General features: G+C 44.2%; 1 protein-coding gene across 1 annotated transcript in view; it reads left to right on the top strand.

Annotated features, from left to right (window-relative positions):
- Window positions 1–19,106, top strand: part of HBS1L (HBS1 like translational GTPase) — a 414,125-nt gene that overhangs the window by 300,693 nt on the left and 94,326 nt on the right. The window contains exons 6-7 of the mRNA XM_069235198.1: window positions 11,200–11,365; window positions 13,166–13,283. Of these exons, the coding sequence (XP_069091299.1) occupies window positions 11,200–11,365; window positions 13,166–13,283 (284 nt within the window). The remainder of the gene's footprint in view (window positions 1–11,199; window positions 11,366–13,165; window positions 13,284–19,106) is intronic.

The following is a 19,106-nucleotide window of genomic DNA, read 5'->3' as shown; positions in this document are numbered from 1 at the left end:
GTAATCAGAAAGCCAATTCTGTGTTGGCCTTTGCCATGAGAGCACCTCTTCTGGCTGATCGCAACATGTAATTTATCTCATCCAGTGTGGTGGTAGAGAATGAGCATAACTCTGGATCTAACCAGTTACTGACTAAACCCCCTGCAGGGTAGGATAAATAGCGTATCAGTCTAAACTGACCTTCCTTTCTTGGGAACCACCCCTAGTGATGACACAACAGAATTCAGGAAAGGGACCTGGGGGAATGGGCCTGTCACCCTGCCCAACTGTAGTTCCTTGTCTTCCTTCCGCCTGTCTGCCTCTGTTTTGCGTCACTGATTTGAGCTTCTTGCTGCTGATGTCCAACCCAGGGACCAGTGAAAGGTATGTGAAACTCCCCTGCAAGTAGCTGCTTTTCCTCTCCCCTTTGGTACCCGTTGAAGAGCGGCCTCAGTTGTCTAACTTTGATGGGTGTGGGGGCCATGCTCACTGGTCCCTGCTCCTCCCTGAAAATTGAGGTGGCCCCTTTGGCTACTGCTTTTCCAGCAGGTCTTTTTTGTCAGTGGAGGTCTTGCCTTTTTGGCACAAATTTGCTGGGTGGGAGGCACCACAGTTCCCACAGGCATGTTTGAACTTGCACTCCTGGCCCTCCTTACACTCCCCCATGTTGTATTTCCAACAGGCCGTTGCATGCCTTTTAACAGTTTTCCCTCCCAGAGTAATGTTTACCTTTGCCCCCTTGTTGCAGCCAGTTCTGCTTCTCATTACTGCTATTGGCTTCAAAGGGCCTCTCAGGTTTTCGCTCCCCTTCCTGAGCTGCCACCATATGGTTGTGTGAAACCTGTGCAGTCTATAATAGGCCATATCGGCATTTTCTCTCTGAACGTTTTCATCCTATCTTAACCATGCCTTGCCCTGGTAAATGCACTGTGCATCATGACTTTGTTGCTCGTAAAGCAGCAAAGCTGCAGCGCTCCAGGATAGTTTATCAATAATCACAGTCTAGTGTCTTGAATTCTGTGGAGCCGGTTCTGTGGAACTATTTTATGTGCTTTCCCTCCGTAGTGGATAGTCATGCCTGTACCAAGCCAATACCTTGAGGCTGTCGTGGCGATGCGCTCCTGGTTCTGCTGCATGCAGTGGAACAGCTTGTGAGGTGGAGGCAGAATTGATCACCCCAACTGTGCGCCATAGTTTGTGATGCCATGCTTTCGCCAGTCTGTTGGGCCAACCTCAGCAGCCCCACTCACTGAACACTCGCTGCTGTCTGCCCCTCCTCATCTTAAGAAATATGTTCCTGCTGTCTGTCTAGGCTTTTCCTTCTAGTCCTGCCATTCTGGCTTCAGAGGTGTCGCTGCTATGTTCTCTCAGCTCCTCTATAATCGAGTCCCCTGCAGAGCTAGGGGGTTGCATTTAATGCTGTGGCACAGCTCTCCTGGCCATATGCACCGCTGTTGCTTTTCCACGCATGAGCGAGCCACTGCTTCCATCTGCGCATGGGGAGAGGCTGCTTATGTCCTTCCCTGCACCTTGCCGCTCATTTCCCATGGTGAGTACCCTGAGAAACTAGTTGAGCAGCCAGTCGCGGCCATGTTTGGCAGCTGCCTGCTTAGCCTGGGCGATTGGTTGTTGCAGCTCGTGCCGACCTGCTGCCTAGTCTCACCTATTCATTTGTCCTGTACCACTATTTTACTCCATTGCCTGCCATGCCAGTGCAGTCCTCCCACTGGTCCTACCATGTGATTTTTGGGTTGCTTTCCCTGTCGTCAGCCTGGAGGTGGTCCTGTGATCTAGGGCTTGTCCCACTCTCGTCCAGCAGATAGCGGGCAGCTTTTCTGTGCGGTTGCTTTTCTTCTAGTCTAAAAAATGTTCTAGCTTACGTGTCTAGAATTTTCAGTAATATTAAGGACACGGAGGCAAGGATTAAGCTTCTCCTTCTTTGCTGTTTATTAAAATTCCAAACACATCAGCCAGTGAGAATACATTTTACAAAACACTTCATTTCCCGCAATGATATATGTGACATCATAACTGTAGCACCAATCATAGCACACATCACCGCATATAAAAATCATGGTGCCAAAAACTGTCCTCTTCCTTTGTTCTCCGGCTGAGCAATTTTTTAATCTCTTGTGACGCTCAACTGGAACATTCTGTCAGAATCCCACTTCACATGGTTCTGACTTTGTCCAACTGTAACTGCGGACCAATGGGATCCAGAACTGAGACTGAACGTAACTTGCGTTCTTCGGGTCAGAATCTGAAAGTGAAAGGTAGAAAATTAGTAACACCTCAATGTGGTATAAGAAATTTCTTCACCAACCAATTTGATCATTATAGTGGGAGGGAAAAGCTGTCCCGTTGCATGCAGCAGTACCAGGAGCGCATCGCCCCACAGCCTCCAGGCATCTGACCTTGGTACGGGCATGCCTATGCATTATGGAGGGAGAGCACATAAAAGGGCTCTACAGTGGAGCTTCCCCCACACTACCATGACATTTATAACATTTGACATGTATATAATTCCATTTAAATTATATACAAATGACATGTATATAATTCCATTAAAATGATATGTAAGTATTAGCAGAATAAATATCTAAATAACTGGGTGGGATAATCATTGCCTCCGTGTCCTTACTAGAATTGAAAACACTTGACATGCAAGCTAGAAAATGTTTTATTCTATGTCAGGACTAGAGGCTCCGGATTGTGCTTGTTCAAAGCTGTTGAATAACCATGGAAGCCACATCTAAAATCAGCTTATAATAGAAAATCTTGAACATAGAATCTGTGGACCAGTCCGCTGCCCTCATTATGTCCTGGAGATTAGACCCCATGTTAAAGAAATTCACCGCAATAGCTCCTCGAACAGAATGAGCGTCAAACATAGAAGTATCATACTTGCCTCTGCTAGAATCCATTTCAACCAGTGGCCAAAGTGGCTGATGACACTGGCTGAAAGGTTTTCTGGTGCACTATGAGGAGCTGGCCTCTATTAGATTGACGTAATTCTTTAGTTCGGTCTTCTTACTCCTTCAAACACTGAACCATGCACAACTTAGGATCAGCTGGAAAACTAGTGTGGGACACTTGTCTAGAAAGTGTTTATGTTCTTTGAAACATTGAGAAGGTAACGAACTCTGGAGAATATGCTCTACCTGAAATATCTAGAACATGAACATCAGAGACTTTTTTGCAAGAGACTAAACAGAGCAGAACCATCAATTTGCTGACAATTGTTTCTTTAATCATAATTGGAGGGTCATCTCTGGATAAAGTTTAGGATGATGATGACATCCCATAAATGAAAATATCTGGGGACAGGGGGTTTGGAAAGACTAATACCTCTCATAATCCTACTTACCAGAGGATGCTCTTCTACTGATTTCCCCTCCAAGAAGGCATGACCTGCAGATATTGCTGATCTATAGTTGTTGATAGAAAAATAACCTAGGCCGTCGGATGCCATCTTGCCATCTCAGCTAGGAAATTAATCACAGACGTAATGGGGGCTCCCAAGGGATCTAGGTTCCGTGAATCACACCAACTCATCCACTTACACCAAGCAGAGGCATGTCTTTTGTGGTTGGAATCTGCCCAGGATGCTGAAATGAACTTAAGAGACTGGTCCGAAGGTCCTGGCACAAACCAACTTTGCTCAAATGCATCAGGCCATGAGTTGTACTTTGTCCTGAAATAGAAGAGGATGTAAGAGGTCTGCAGGGTCAGTCAGAAGGTTGGGAATTGAGGGAATCTGGCCTGGAAGATCTTGAGACATTTCTAAGAGGACTGGAAACCAGGGTTGAGCTCTCCACAAGGGAGTGAGAAGGATCAGTTCCCCGATCTGGCATAAGACCTGAGAGGCTACTCTCAGGATCATTAGAAATGGAGGGAAGGCTTAGTGAAGAGGACCCTTCCATTGTTTGGAGGAAGACATCTGTGGCTAGGGCCATGAGGTCTGGTCTCCATGAGTAAAATCGGAATAGATGGTGGGACAGACGAGATGCAAGCGGGTCTATGTGACATTGATCCCCATCGAAGTTGAAGGGCCTGGAATATCAATTGATGGAGTTTCCACTTGCTGTGATCCCTGAGATGTCTCGAATTCCAATTGGCTATGGTATTGAGTTGACCTGGGAAATACTCCGCTGTAACTGATAAGCGGTTCTGGACACAGTAGTACCAGAAAGTTTTCGCTATCTCCGCAAGAATGCAGAACTTCATCCCTCCCAGCTTGTTCACCGAATGGACTGCAAATATGCTGTCTATCTTGAGGAGCACTCAGCAATTTGAACGGGGAGCTAGAGTTCTGCTCGTGAAGGAGCCTGCCAATGGCTCCAAACTATTTATGTGCAGGAAACAGGAATGTCCTTCAAGTAGGTTATCATTCAAACTCCTCTGGAGGGAAGATTCTCTACTACTGGTTGCATGACCTTTGTAAAATACCAACGGGCAGAGAATAGACCAAATGGAAGGACTTTGTAGTCAGAGCATTGGTTGTTTCACATGAATTGGAGTAATTTGGCATGAGAGGGAAATATCAAGATAGAGAGGTATGCATCGAGGCACACCATCCAATCGCCCTCCCTGAAAATGTCTGAGGAAATGGATCCCCTTCATTGGAAAGGGCGATAAAGGATCCAAGAGTTGAAATCCTTCAGGTTGATTAATAATCGAGAACCACCCCCTTTGTTGTTTACCACAAAAATGTTGCTGCAAAACCCCGAAGGATCTTTCTGGCAAGGCTCAATTACCTCCTTGGACAAAAGTTGCTCAATCTCTTGTTGAATAAAGGATTGATCTAGTATGGAAAAATGGATAGGTGTGCTGGGAAGGATTGTAGTGAAGTCCCCAAAAACTCCATCTTGAATCCCAAGATAGTTTCCAGCACCCAGTTGTCTGCTGTTAATAGGGACCTATTGTCCCAGAATTGACCCGTCCTGCCCCCCACAATCACTGATGAAGGATGGGATCAAGCTAACCTTGAGTACTGGAGCCGGAAGAATAGGAATCTTGGAAGCAGTAACCTCCTCTGTGGAACTGTCCACGACCTCCGCAGGCCCTGGCTGGATAAAATGTGCCTCTCTGTTAGGAGACATAACCTCTGCCTGAGGAGTTGACGTTGGACTGAGATTTTCTGGAAAGGGAACGGCAGGACAGGCGCCCTTGGAACCTGCCGGCCCTGGTAAAAAGGCACTGGTGGAAAACTCTGTCAATGGAGGACTGGGCTTCGTCCAGTGCTGTAAAACGTTTGCACAAACTTGCCCACATCTTTAACAGATTTGTTGCTGAATAAGTCTGTCGGCTAGCGGGCCTGGTTCTGCGTTGGCCAGTTTTATGAGTTTTGGATCTATCCTTAGTAGAATGGAATGTCTTATCTCTATTGGTATTGCACAGTTGGCATTGCCCAATAAGCATAGGGCGTGTGGTGCCCAGCCTTCGAGGGTGTCCGGATCGGTGGCTGTACCTGAATCTTTTGCTGATACTACAATATCCAATATTTGACATAAGGGGCCTGGCAGGCCAAGAACTTTATCTTTGCAGGAATTCCAAATTCTGTTGATCCCTTTTTTATGATCTTCGGGAGATCATTTGAGGAACGTGGAGAGATTTGGGTCCAGTTCAGGGGTCAGTGGCACTTTATCAGGGATGTCAGGGCATGGGTACTCGGAGCGAAGTCTGTATCACACGTCCTTCTCAAAACTCTTCCTGAATCTGTCACTTTTGTATTCAGAGACTGCAGGCAGCGGAGTCCAGTCAGCGGATCTGGGGTGTTATCACATCAGGATTGAATGACCGGGTAGGAGGAATGGAGGTTTCTCGAGTGGGCTGCAGGGCATCAGTGTGAGAACAGTGCTGTTTCTGAGGTCGCAGGGGGGAGTCGTCGGGGTGGGGATTGGGAGTCTTCTGAAATGCCATCTGGAGGAAGGCTGCCAGAAGTGGCTTGGGCACTGGTGGAAGGTTGTGTAATGTAGTCATGGTCTGTGGAAAGAACTTGGGAGAGTCCGGCAAAGGTGGCTGCATGGGGCCATTCAGAGGTCTTAAGGGGCTGACTCTCTAGATGGTATGGCAGGAGCTGGGCTGCATGGTGGGGCTGTGACAGCGTAACGTTAAAACTGTCTGGAGATGGGCTGGAGTGCCACTGCAAGGGCCTTATTGGCTTACTGAGGTACAGAGGCATCAAGGGCATGTACAATATCTTCTTCCATGATTAAGTCCTCTTGATCCTGGTAGTGTGCTTCTTTGGATGACTGTCTGTCTGACATATTAATGTGGCATTTGAGAGCAGGAGCTCACTAAATGTTGAGAATATACGGAAAATATTCTTTATGCTCTTTGAGGCAAGCCGTTACAGCTGTGGGGGGTGCATCCCAAAAAACTTGTGGCCATTTAGGGAGGTAGTGGAGAGTGAGAGAACCAACAGGTTTAAGGACTTGTTAAGAAAATAGTTTTTTGCTTTCTGAAAAATATTTTTAACCCATCAGGCAAAGCCTGTATTCAGCCGATTGTACAGACCAGGCAGCAGGTGTAAGGGAGACTGTTCGTTCGCTTGACCGCTAGGGAACACATCGGGAGCTGACTCTAATGACTTGCCAAGCCAGGCGTGAGCTAGTATTCTGATACAAGCCGACAGTGAGCCTGTAACGCGAAAGACGCACGTCGGGCAGGCGAACCAGAAAGAGGACTACGGTCCTCGCGCTTAAGTGCTCTGTCTCCTGACCTTCCAGCCCCCACTTCGGATGCACAATGGATTCACGGCCAGCCATGTAAATGGCAAATCAATTCGATACATATAATGCAATACGTGTAATAAATAAATATAATAACATATGAATCAAGTAGAGTAGATACATTTTGCGGCATGTTTAGCACAGTCCCTCTAAGGTCCGGCTTTGCCTCCCAAACCACACTTCATCACTTTGGTCCTCTCTTTACGTAAACTGTTCCTAATTGGGGCTGGTGAATTTACAAAACTGCCTGTTTAATCTGCAGTGCAGTACACTTGAATACTTTGTTATGTAATATACGCCATATGGTTCATGGTTGAAAGTTAAAAAAAGAGCGCTATGACAGGGTCAACGCTTTTCTTTGCATCAACTTGACCTTTTGTCAAATTGTACTAGTGTACAGTGCTTTGATTCTGATTTTTATCCAGGTGGCTTAGCCCACCGTGCAAAATCCCAAGTGAGGTTTCAAAGACAGAATTAAGCTTTTCCAGCCAGCTATAATCAGGGAGATTGAACAAAGATTAATAATGGAGAGATCGGTCTCTCCCTAATTCACCCACAGGACCAGTGCTAAAATACAGTATGCCATAGTGCTAGTGCTAAATATTACATAGGATTTCGTTACTGAAGTCATGTGTGAGAGGTCATGATACATGCATGGCGGGGTGTGAGTTAGTCTTTGCGTACTTGATCATAAATCGCTAGCTTCAGGCATTGTTGTTAGTTTTTCTAACTGGAAAACTAGCGCTTCAGATTAACTATCTGTTCAAGGACATTTGAGGGTTTTCTTTAATACATGAATCTGTTATGAGCAGAAGAAACAAACTCAGAAAACATTTTTCATCTACACTGCATTTTACTGTGCACAATAGTTAGCTGCAGCGTCTGGCCTTTGGACAAGCCTGATGCCCAAACTTCTTGAAGCAACCAAACAATACTAACCATGACTTTTGACTGTACGTAGTGGGGGGATCGGCTGCATATCAGGATCTGCACCTAATTCACTGTTATTGGTTCCAGGATTCTGTGAGTTGGATGCCGACATTCACTGTGCACAGTTTTAGGCCTTGAGCAGCATGGGTTGGCAATAAGGCCTCGCCTTTGCCAGTTATTCATCTAGTATATATGATCTTTTGCCTGTTATGTAATTGCTTAGTTGAAATTCCAGTTGACAAAACAAATATGTTCTTGGCCATTAGATATATTGATGATAAATAGAAACTGAAAAAATAGCTCTTTTTCCACAAAAGGGCTAGTTCTGGTAAGAACCATTTTTGGATGTTTTTGAAACTTTTGCATTTTGTGTTTTTCTTTTTTTTCCTATTTGTTTTAAGAATCTGACTGAAACTCCAGTTACAAGTAGCCGTAAAACAAATGGTTCTAATCAAGTTTCTTCATATCACCTCAAGCATGCTTCCATTTTCTCTTTGCAATTTTTTCTAATTTTGCCATCAGCACCACTTAGGTTTTTTCACTCTGCATGCCCTACGATTCAGTAATGCAAGGACTAGGATCATTCTTCTTATAACTTATCTCCAGTACCTTAACCACAAAGCATACATTCAGGTGCCTGCCTCCCCTGCACTTTTGTCTGTACTGCTATGTTGTCACCCCCCTCTTCACGTTTGCATCTTGCAAATTCATTTTCAAATTTAGCTTTAAGGTGTTTTCTTATACTTGATGTTCAGAGTGAATATAAGTCTGTGTCCTCAATTGAACACATGATCACGTAGTAGATCCGTCACCTTTCTTGCATTTAAGTTTCTTTCTTCTGGGGTGAAGATTTGCTACATACCCAGGCAATGTGCAGTTCTGAAGACCTTCTCAGAGAGTCACGTGTGTGGGAGCATTTTACCCATCCTCCACTTGAAAAGAAACAGAATGCTTATATAGTGACTTGCAAATTATGTGAGCACGTTTTCAAATTGAATCATTCAAGTCACTCTTTTTTGGCCCCTTGACAACGTCATGACAGTTCAAATATAAAACAACTGGTGCTAAATTGTGTATCATTTGTAAAACACTCTGCTCCTGTGCTCTTTTAAAAGTAGACTAACAGCACCACCATGTGATAGGCTGTCATAAATATACTCTGGTATTAAGAAAAGATGCAGTTGCAGAGTACCTGCAAACACTGGCACAAATTAGGCACTGTGAGGATGTTTAATAGGGGCAAAGAGGAAACAAAAGAGAAGAAATAAAAATACCACCAACATCTGAAAACGGTCCACAAGATATTAATCAAACCATGCACTGAATATCATGAAAACAATACCAGAATGTTAGCTAATGATCATACTAACAAGTTCAATTTTTATTTATTTTCCTGGGTCCCTCATTTTACGTTGTGTATTGAGTCCTGACTTAAAGTACTTAAGTTAATAAAAGAAAAAATTAAATGCAACGTTGAAAATCACAAAAACGTTTTTTGTTTTTTTTTGTTTTTTTTTTACCCACCCACTCCTGTTAAAAATTGAACTTTGTCAATTAGTATCATTATACATATACATGTAGCCAGTGTGTAACAGGTGAGGTATAAGGGATACAAGGTATATAATCCCCTTTCTAGTACAGCACCAGGTCTGCCTTCAATGCAGAATGGATGATCACCCTCAACTGCATGCAGGGTTTGGCTGTATGCCGAAGAAGTTAGGTGCAAGGTCCGTTCTTCTTCCAGACACTTTATTCAATTAGCCCTGGGGTCAGCTAGCCCATGGGCAGCAAATTCCAGCTAGTCATGGCATACATCCTAGGTCCTGCACCTAACTGCAACCTCTGGGGTTGGCTATCCAGCAGCGCCCATGGCTTTAGGCCTTGTTTAGCAAGGGTTGGCCAGAGGGCTTGGCCAGCTTCCTCCAAACCACCATAAGTGGTCAACTTCTTATGTACATTCTTTGGCAGTGTGCATTAGAGGTTGCCCCTAGAGCTTGGCTGTTGGCCAAGACTTACACTCAAACACCCTTGGGTCACCATGGATGACCAACCCTCAGGGGTTGAATAATCCTTGCTGCATACACTTGTTGACTGCGCAGCAAGTGTTGTCCGTTGGACCTTGTTTTTGGAAGGTACATTAAACTGTTCTCCCTAGGGTTCAGTCATCCCACCATGTGTATCTATCTCCTTCAGCACCCTCCCTTTGTCCATGTGCAGCAGGATTGGCTGCATAGCCTAATCTTAAATCAGACTGTGTGCCAAATGACATGAGTTTGGTGGTGGCTGGCTGCATGGCCTGGCCTTTGACCAGGCATAGTCCCAACCTCAGCTTAGGTTAGCTGACCCTGGCTATGACCATCCTTTGGTTAATCCAGCACGACTGACCAGACCCCACTACCTATGCCCTTCAACCGTGTGTAAGGGTGACCTAGACTACAATGTGAGACCAACCACTGGTGTGCACAGCGATCAGCCAAACCCTACACACAACCAGTGACCTGGGGTCCACCATCCCGGGCCTGCAGTGAGGTCCTTAGCCCAACTAAGACTGGCATCAGTCAGTCCACCCTGCGACCCATATGTACTGTGCACATCCTTCAGCCATGTCCTGTGTCAAATCACTCCAAGGGTTGTTTGCAGCATCTGCATTCATCCAACCATGGATAACCAACCCCTTGGGAAAACCAAACCATGAAGGCAATCAAAACCTCAACACTCCTCTTTCTGCAATACTCTGCACCTAACCATACCTCTGTGGTAAGTCAACTCTTAATGTGAAAAGTTGGGAGGAAGCAAGCTTGTAACTGACAAAGCTCTGGAATCTTGAGCTAACATAAATATAATCCTTGCAAGCCTTTAAAAGCGTTTGGAAGAAAAATATTAATCCTACTCTCTAGAATAGTTTATTTAGTATGAATGTTACTCTGAGCTTGTCAACAGTCTGCAAGCCTGATATGTGTCCGCCTCATGTTTAGAAGTCAACATCAGTATATGCAAGCTGCCATCTAAAAAATAACTGACCAATATAACATCTTCAAGGTCTAAGTCACTTCCCGAACTCTTACCCCATGTTCCACATAGAAAGGTTTTAGCCAGCTCATGGTATAGTAGATGAACCTGCATTCACTGTTCCATCCTGCCATCGTAGGTAATTGCAGCAAAGCTTTTTCCACAACCTTTGAAACCACCACCAGTTTTACTCCTTCTGTCAACTACTTGTTGTTATGACATGGTCTCTAAGTTGCTGTCTTTCTAGCCCCTTAATCAGAACCTATTGATCAGCATGGAACTTCATCTGCTTTGATACTATCTTTCTGACTATCTCAAGTTTAAGCTTTAAGATTTAGAGAGGGAGCTTACGTCTTGTTTTGTATAGGACCACTATCCGGTTTACAACCATCACTTTATTCTTATAAAAGATCTTCTATAATCATGGACCTTAGCATGAGTGATGGCTGTGACAGATATTTTCTAGGTTTTGTTTTTTGGATGTTTTTTAGGCTATCCAAGGGTGTTGATTGGTTATAATAATTGATTAACTTTTCTTTATTTCTAGGTCACGTAGATGCTGGCAAAAGCACTCTTATGGGACATCTGCTTTACCTCCTGGGAAATGTGAACAAAAGAACTATGCACAAATATGAACAGGAATCAAAAAAGGCTGGAAAAGCTTCGTTTGCTTACGCTTGGGTCTTGGATGAGACTGGGGAAGAAAGGCAAAGGTAGTCTTACCTTTTGTTGAAGCCCAATGGCCTGCGGGCAAAGCCTTAATCTGTGTCTGTTACTTTTATTTGAATTGATTATTACCTCACTGGATGTCAAGTCTTTTCTTAAAATTGTAATTTCATTTTGTCTTGAAAATCTCTTGGATTGCGGAGTTTAACAGAAGTTTTGCAGTTCACAACTGCTGAAGTTCAGAGTTTGGCTATTGGTTTGCTCAGGATGGCTGAGGGCCAGCAACCAAGAGTGTGCTGAGCTTGGTTACGCATGTGCATAGTGCTGGTAGGAATGTCTTCAATCTATATTACTTATGATGCTGCTCTCCTAGCTTCATTTAAAACCTCACTGATTATTATAGTTGAAGAGACGCCCCCTCCTCACAATGCCTTTTTTTAATCACACCTTCCCTTCGTGCAGCGGCCATAAGTTATCGTTACACTGAGCCAGAAGTGATTTGATAGTTTTTTTCACTTTTATTTTTGGCCACATCTCAAACATCCTTTTTGGGCTTCTTAGTAAGTGACCATTGGTAAAGCAGCATCCTAGAGTTCTGCTTTTTTGTGCGCTCCAGAATTTCAGAGACAGTAAGAATTTGTCTCAAACATTTTTTGGCAATTCTGATTGTCGGAAGTCCTCTTGTCGAAGAAAATCTCGCTAAATCCCCACTGGTCCTATATGTTCTAGTGCTCGAGAAGAGATTTCTTCTCCACTTTTTCCTTGATGCATATCCCTGTACCATAGCTCCAGCTACCCTCTGCCCTGAGGTGAATTGTGATAGATCTACTATACATGAGTACAAAAAGTCAATGTATTACTAAGGAGAGATGCAATCTTGCATCCTGCCAATGAACTATCTGAGCCTTGTAAATTTAGTCTTGAGCAGTGGCGGCTGGCATCTAAGGAGAGTGGTGGGGGTGGGGTGGGAAAATGGGGGTGGATAGTACTAGTGGCATGCACTATCGCGCCCAAGTAAAATAGTGAAAATGCACTTATCTGGCACTCGCAACATGTCCTTCTCCTCGCTGCTCGTCCTCTGCAGTCCAGTGTTCAGCGTGGGCCCCAGCCAACTCCCTTAATAAATCTTGGTGCTGTTGACCAGCAAGAGAGAAGTGCAAGGATTGGAGGGAGCAGCCTCTCTCAGCGCACCTGAGGGCACTGGAGGCCTGTGCCTGCTGTAACCCAGCTGTCTTAAGACAACTGGGTTAGAGAGGTTTCAAAGGGCGCATGTCTGGCTGATTGTTGCAAGATGGCCGGCCAAACGGACATGCACACTTTAAATTGAAGTCACCAGGCAGCCCACCCTCCTCCCTACTGCTGCCAGCCAGCAGGCCCCGCCCTTACACTCGTTTCAGAACAGGTGGATGAAACATTTAATGGTAATAAGGGGCTTTTGAGGGCATTTTAATTGGCGGGGCAACAGTCCTCTGCTCTGAAGGAGGAGCCGCCCCTGAGTTAAGAGAATCCGCAGACAGCAGTAGGAATCCTTTTAAAAGAAAATGAGTGGTTGTTGCACCAGCAAGTGCTCAACACTGTAATGTTAAAGATAACAGCCTCCAGGCGAGCAGGTTCTTAAAGTCAGTTAGAAAAATGTAAAATCTTCACAACCGCTTAGATTTTGTACATTGGTCTAAAGTGATCCTCTGAGTAAATGGAAGGCCCTATTTGCAAAAGATCTTCTGTTTGGGCAATCACTGGCCACAAACCTCTTTTGTACACCTACATATATCTTTATTCAGCCGCAACATCATAACTTGAATGGGTAATGTTAAAATGTGTAACAGTGTTTTGCTTTTTTTGTGAAGGGGTGTCACCATGGATGTGGGAATGACTAAATTTGAAACCAAAACCAAAGTCATTACGTTGATGGATGCACCTGGGCATAAAGACTTCATTCCAAATATGATAACAGGAGCAGCACAGGTTGGTTTTGGCTTTTTTCTGCTTAAATGTACTATAAGGGTGATGGTGTGCTTACAGAACAAGCATATTTCTACGAGCCTGCTTAGTAGTTGTTTTATGCGGTATAGGCACAAAAGTATGCATTGGTGTTTTATCTATTACTTTTAAATCCTGACTGACTTTCCATTCTCAATTTGTGGGTATTCCTGCTTATCTGATGGTGATCTGGAAATGTTTTCTGAGGCTATTCAAATTGAGAAAATGTACACATTAATATTCAGCACACCCCATTCCTGCAAATATTTGTGCCCTGACCTGATTTTTTTCACTCATTGCTGTGGACTTCACCCTGCTTCTCTCACTCAACAAATTCTGTGTGTCCTGACCCGAGTTGTTTTGGCTGCTCTCTCTCAGCTTATTCTTAATGTTAATTCTGTCCATCTTCTTTTCCTTCAGTTTGGGAATCATGTGCTGCCTCCACTCTCCTTTATGTCTTTCTCATCATGCCATCAGCATAGATAAACTCTGCTTCTCACTTCTGGACATTAGTAATCCAGTTCTTGACAGTGTTCTGTGTTACCATTGACAAGCGTTCCCTAAAGTACCTCCTGATTTGCAGAAAGTGTGCACAGGATCTTGTCCCCCTTCTATGGATTGTATCAACCTTGCTTTTAGTACGGTAGCGATCCGCCCCATCACACACACGCACTTTACCTCCCTCGTGGAGCTTGCCTTCATTGATAATAAGGAAGTGTTGTTAGTAGTGCCATGGAAGGTGAATGCACCGGATTGGACATTCAGAAAACCATCTTCCACCTGTATAAAGTGACTACTGTACTGGACCTGGGTAAGGCAAGGCCAGAGTCTCTATAGGTGTAACAGGTAATATTGATAACCCAGTCTAACCTAAAAGGAACCTGAGTAATTAATTTTCATATGGGACAGTGGTTACCCTGGACTTCTGTAGTATTGATCTAATAATTGCTAGACTGATATTGATTAGCGCCAGCTGGTATTCTACGTATTTGGAAGCTGCACATTGAATCATTCATTAAGCGCTGAAATGTGTAATCAAAAGTAGTAAAATAGAGGTCAAAGGGCTCACAATCTCCTGGTGATCATAGGGAAAGTGCTGAATGTGAAAGCTTTGTATGTATAGGAAGTTCATATAATCGGTGAACAACAAAATTAATTGTTATAAAAAATTGGACTATCAAAATTTGGATAATTTCTCCATAGCACAAATCGACATTTCGATCCAAACACAGTTTGATAGGTCACCATGAGGACTCAATGAATAACAAGCCTGTTAGCAAACAATCTGTAGGGACAAATGAACACATGCCAAATACCTCTGCGTCAGCTATGGTGTTCTATCCAAAAAAGCTTCTTATATTAGACAATTCTTACTTACATAATAGAAAATCAACACTCCATGCACATCACTTCACCTGGTGGAGTACTAGTACCAAATGTGAGAAGAGCAGTCTAAATGTGTTTCTGTCCACCCTCCGAGGACTTAGTTTCCTGAGGGACAGCCTGATGTTGAACTGCCGGGGTTGTTTCTATACGTTTCCCTCACAACTAGTCTGATCTCCCGAACATTAAGGTGAGCTCATGGTATGCAGTGATTCTGGTCGACCTGGCTAGCATTGCTTCTGGGTTTTACTCCCATCTTCTGTAGTGGACTCATGATCATGTCCCACAATCAAGAGGTTTTTTTTAGAGTTTTTTTTTTGTCCATGGATGATGGAAAAGTGTTCCACTACTTGTTAAAGTTGCTTAAATTGAGCACTTACATCATCTGGAATTGACTTTGAATACCCAGACCTCTCCTTCGAGAACTTCTTTCTGGTATCAAGCACATTTTGCCAGAGCTAAAGTGGCATCAGTGTAATTTTCCAGGCAAGTGCCTGTCAGATGTGCTGGATAGTTACACTGGCTACACCACATGCATACTACCAACTCTAAGCGCTAGATGCTTTCTCCTAGACCAATAAAATTTGTCCAGGAGCACTTCTAAGGGGATGTTCTCCTCGGTCTTAGCTGCCTTCTTTTAATGTCCTCCTTTTTGCTAACTCGGATTCTGTGGCTTCTACCCATGGTTAAAGAATGGTAAAGCACCAGGCTGTAAAACAAGGATAAACCTACCTTACTGGTGATTAGGTTCCTTTTTTCTTTATAAGCTCTCTCCCATTTTCATTGTCTTCCCACTGACCCATCTGCTGCTATCTTAGTCGCTTCTTTATTAAGTTAAAAGATCGAAGACGAACGCATACAGGCAAGGATGATAATGTCACAATGACAAATACATGCTTATGCAGTACGGGCATGCAAGTGCCTAAAACCTATAGAAACAGTTTCTGGGTCCACTATTAGGTATGAGGTGGGCACACCAACAAGCAGGAAAAGAACCTATGAACTAAAAGGGACATTCACCATAAAACCAAAGTACTTGCCACACGTTTCAGCAGTAGGTAAATTAACCTATTGAGTTAATTTAACTGCTTAGATAGTCAAAAGTCTATGAGGAGATCAATTTATGTTACATAATATAACAACAATTCTGAATAAAAACAGATGGTCTTAACTTAAGTGTTGTTTAGGATTCGTAGCTGTTATTTCCAACTTTGGGCTAAAAGATTGATAGCACCACCATGAGATGAAAATACTTGCTACTCCCTGATTGCAAGTGCAAATAGAGATTGTTCACAAGCACTATGCCTTGGAACTTTCTTCAGCCTATGCTGTTATAATGTGGACTCTTTTCGAAAGATGTATATCCTCTCACTTTGATCATAAAACATTATATGCTGCCACCCCAAATTTCCAGAAAAACCAACTACAGTTGTGCAGGTGGCCACCATGATCTGGCAATATGGTGACCACCTCACTCTTGTCCTTACAGACACTGTCTCTAGTCCTGAACGTTTCACCTACATGTCATTGATTTCACGTATGTTAGATTAGTTCAGTGGAAGAAAAACAAGACTACAACACCAAGAATGCGCCAGGCTATCACACAAATCCAGATCTGGTAGCAGATGTTCACCCTATTGAGTAATAAGAATTGTCTGACCCCACTTATTTAATCGGTTCTGTGCCGAGGACATAGTGGTTAAGTCCTTCGGCACAGTGCTGCTATGCCGAGGACGTAACCATTACGTCCTCGGCACACAGCCCAGAGAGAGCGCTCTCGCTCCCTCTGTGTGCTTCCCCCCACCCCCCCAAAGGCAGGGATGGAAGGGGAAGCCCTTCCCCTTCCATCCCCGCCCCCCCCCCCCTGTGACATCAGCGCGCGCTGTTTGTCACAGAGCCTCCCCCATCGCGCTGGAAGATTGAAAGAGAAATGCTTTGCATTTCTCTTTCGATCACGTGGGGGAGGCCCGGAGAGGCTTCAAAGGGAAGGAAATGTATTTCCTTCCCTTTGAAGTCTCTCCAAGCGTTTCAAAAGCCGAATTGCTTGCAATCCGGCTTTTGAAATGCCCACTAGACACCAGGGATGTCATTTTTGTGTGGAAATTGTCATAAGGGAGCGACCCCATGGGCATGGGTCGCTCCCGGGGGGGGGGGGCATTTGTTTTTGAAGGCCTTTTCTGCCCCCCCCCCCCGAGGGCAGACACCTCTAGGCACCAGGGATACTTTTTTGTTGTTGTTGTTTTAGAGATGGGGAGCGACCCCTTAGGCCGGGGTCGCTCCCCTGGAAGGGCAAATTGTAATTAGGCCATTTCTGCCCGCTTTGGGGGCAGATCGGCCGATTTTAGGTCGATCTGCCTCCAAGGGGGGCAGAAACCACTAGGCACCAGGGATCTTTTTTTTTGCGCCGTCATGCGAGGGGAGCGACCTTGTATGCAAGGGTTGCTCCCCGGAAGGGGGGGGAATTTATTTTAGGCCAATTCTGCCCCCCCTGGGGCCGGCTGAGCTAGAGGCCAAAATCCACAGGTAGGCACTCTATGGACACCTCTGTTTTCTGTGAAAAAATGTGATGTGTCCACGTTGTGTTTTGGCCCCTTTCCTTTCGTGGGCGCTAGGCCTACCCACACAAGTGAGGTATCATTTTTATCGGGAAAAGATTGTTTTTTTTGCCAAATTTTGAGGTTTGCAAAGGATTCTGGGTAACAGAACCTGGTCAGAGCCCCACAAGTCACCCCATCTTGGATTCCCCTAGGTCTCTAGTTTTAAAAAATGCACAGGTTTGGTAAGTTTCCCTAGGTGCCGGCTGAGCGAGGGGCCAAAATCTACAGGTAGACACTTTGCAAAAAACGCCTCTGTTTTCTGTAAAAAATAAAAATAAAAATGGGATGTGTCCATGTTGCGTTTTGGGGCATTTCCTGTTGCGGGCGCTAGGCCTACCCACACAAGTGAGGTATCATTTTTATCGGGAGACTTGGGTGAACGCTGGGTGGAAGGAAATTTGGGGCTCCTCTCAGATTCCAGAACTTTCTGTCACCGAAATGTGAGGAAAATGTGTTTTTTTTTTGCCACATTTTGAGGTTTGCAAAGGATTCTGGGTAACAGAACCTGGTCAGAGCCCCACAAGTCACCCCATCTTGGATTCTCCTAGGTCTCAAGTTTTCAAAAATGCACAGGTTTAGTAGGTTTCCCTAGGTGCCGGCTGAGCTAGAGGCCAAAATCTACATGTAGGCACTTTGCAAAAAACACTTCTGTTTTCTTTCAAAAAATGTGATGTGTCCACGTTGCGTTTTGGGGCATTTCCTGTTGCGGGTGCTAGGCCTACCCACACAAGTGAGGTATCATTTTTATCGGGAGACTTGGGGGAACCTAGAATAGCAAAACAAGTGTTATTGCCCCTTGTCTTTCTCTACATTTTTACCGTCCAAATATGAGAGTGTGTAAAAAAGACATCTATTTGAGAAATGCCCTGTAATTCACATGCTAGTATGGGCACCCCGGAATTCAGAGATGTGCAAATAACCACTGCTCCTCAACACCTTATCTTAAACCCATTTTGATAATACAAAGGTTTTCTTGATAGCTATTTTTTACTCTTTATATTTCAGCAAATTAATTGCTGTATACCTGGTATAGAATGAAAACCCACTGCAGGGTGCAGGTCATTTATTGGCTCTGGGTACCTAGAGTTCTTGATGAACCTACAAGCCCAATATATCCCCGCAACCAGAAGAGTCCAGCAGACGTAACGGTATATTGCTTTCAAACATCTGACATTGCAGGAAAAAGTCACAGAGTAAAATGTAGAGAAAAATTGCAGATTTTTTCAACTCAGTTTCAATATTTTTTTTTTCCAGTTTTTATTTTCTGTAGGAAACCCTTGTAGGATCTACACAAATTACCCCTTGCTGAATTCAGAATTTTGTCTACTTTTTAGAAAGGTGGCGGTTTCTGGGATCCAGCATTGGTTTCATGGTCATTTCTGTCACTGACTGGAAGGAGGCTGAAAGCACAAAAAATCTAAAAAATAGAGTATGTCCCAGTAAAATGCCAAAATTGTGTTGAAAAATTGGGTTTTCTGATTCAAGTCTGCCTGTTCCTGAAAGCTGGGAAGCTGGTGATTTTAGCACCGAAAACCCTTTGTTGATGCCATTTTCAGGGGAAAAAAACACAAGCCTTCTTCTGCAGCCCCTTTTTCCCATTTTTTTTGAAAAAACGAAATTTTCCCCGTATTTTGGTTAATTTCTTGGCCTCCTTCTGGGGAACCCACAAAGTCTGGGTACCTCTAGAATCTCTAGAATGTTGGAAAAAAAGGACGCAAATTTGGCGTGGGTAGCTTATGTGAACAAAAAGGTATGAGGGCCTAAGCGTGAACTGCCCCAAATAGCCAAAAAAAGGCTCAGCACAAGAGGGGGAAAAGGCCTGGCAGCG

This window comes from Pleurodeles waltl, chromosome 5, assembly GCF_031143425.1.
Source record: "Pleurodeles waltl isolate 20211129_DDA chromosome 5, aPleWal1.hap1.20221129, whole genome shotgun sequence".
Taxonomy (NCBI): domain Eukaryota; kingdom Metazoa; phylum Chordata; class Amphibia; order Caudata; family Salamandridae; genus Pleurodeles; species Pleurodeles waltl.
The sequence above is the reverse complement of the archived record's forward strand: the minus strand, read 5'-3'. Positions and strand labels throughout refer to the sequence as shown.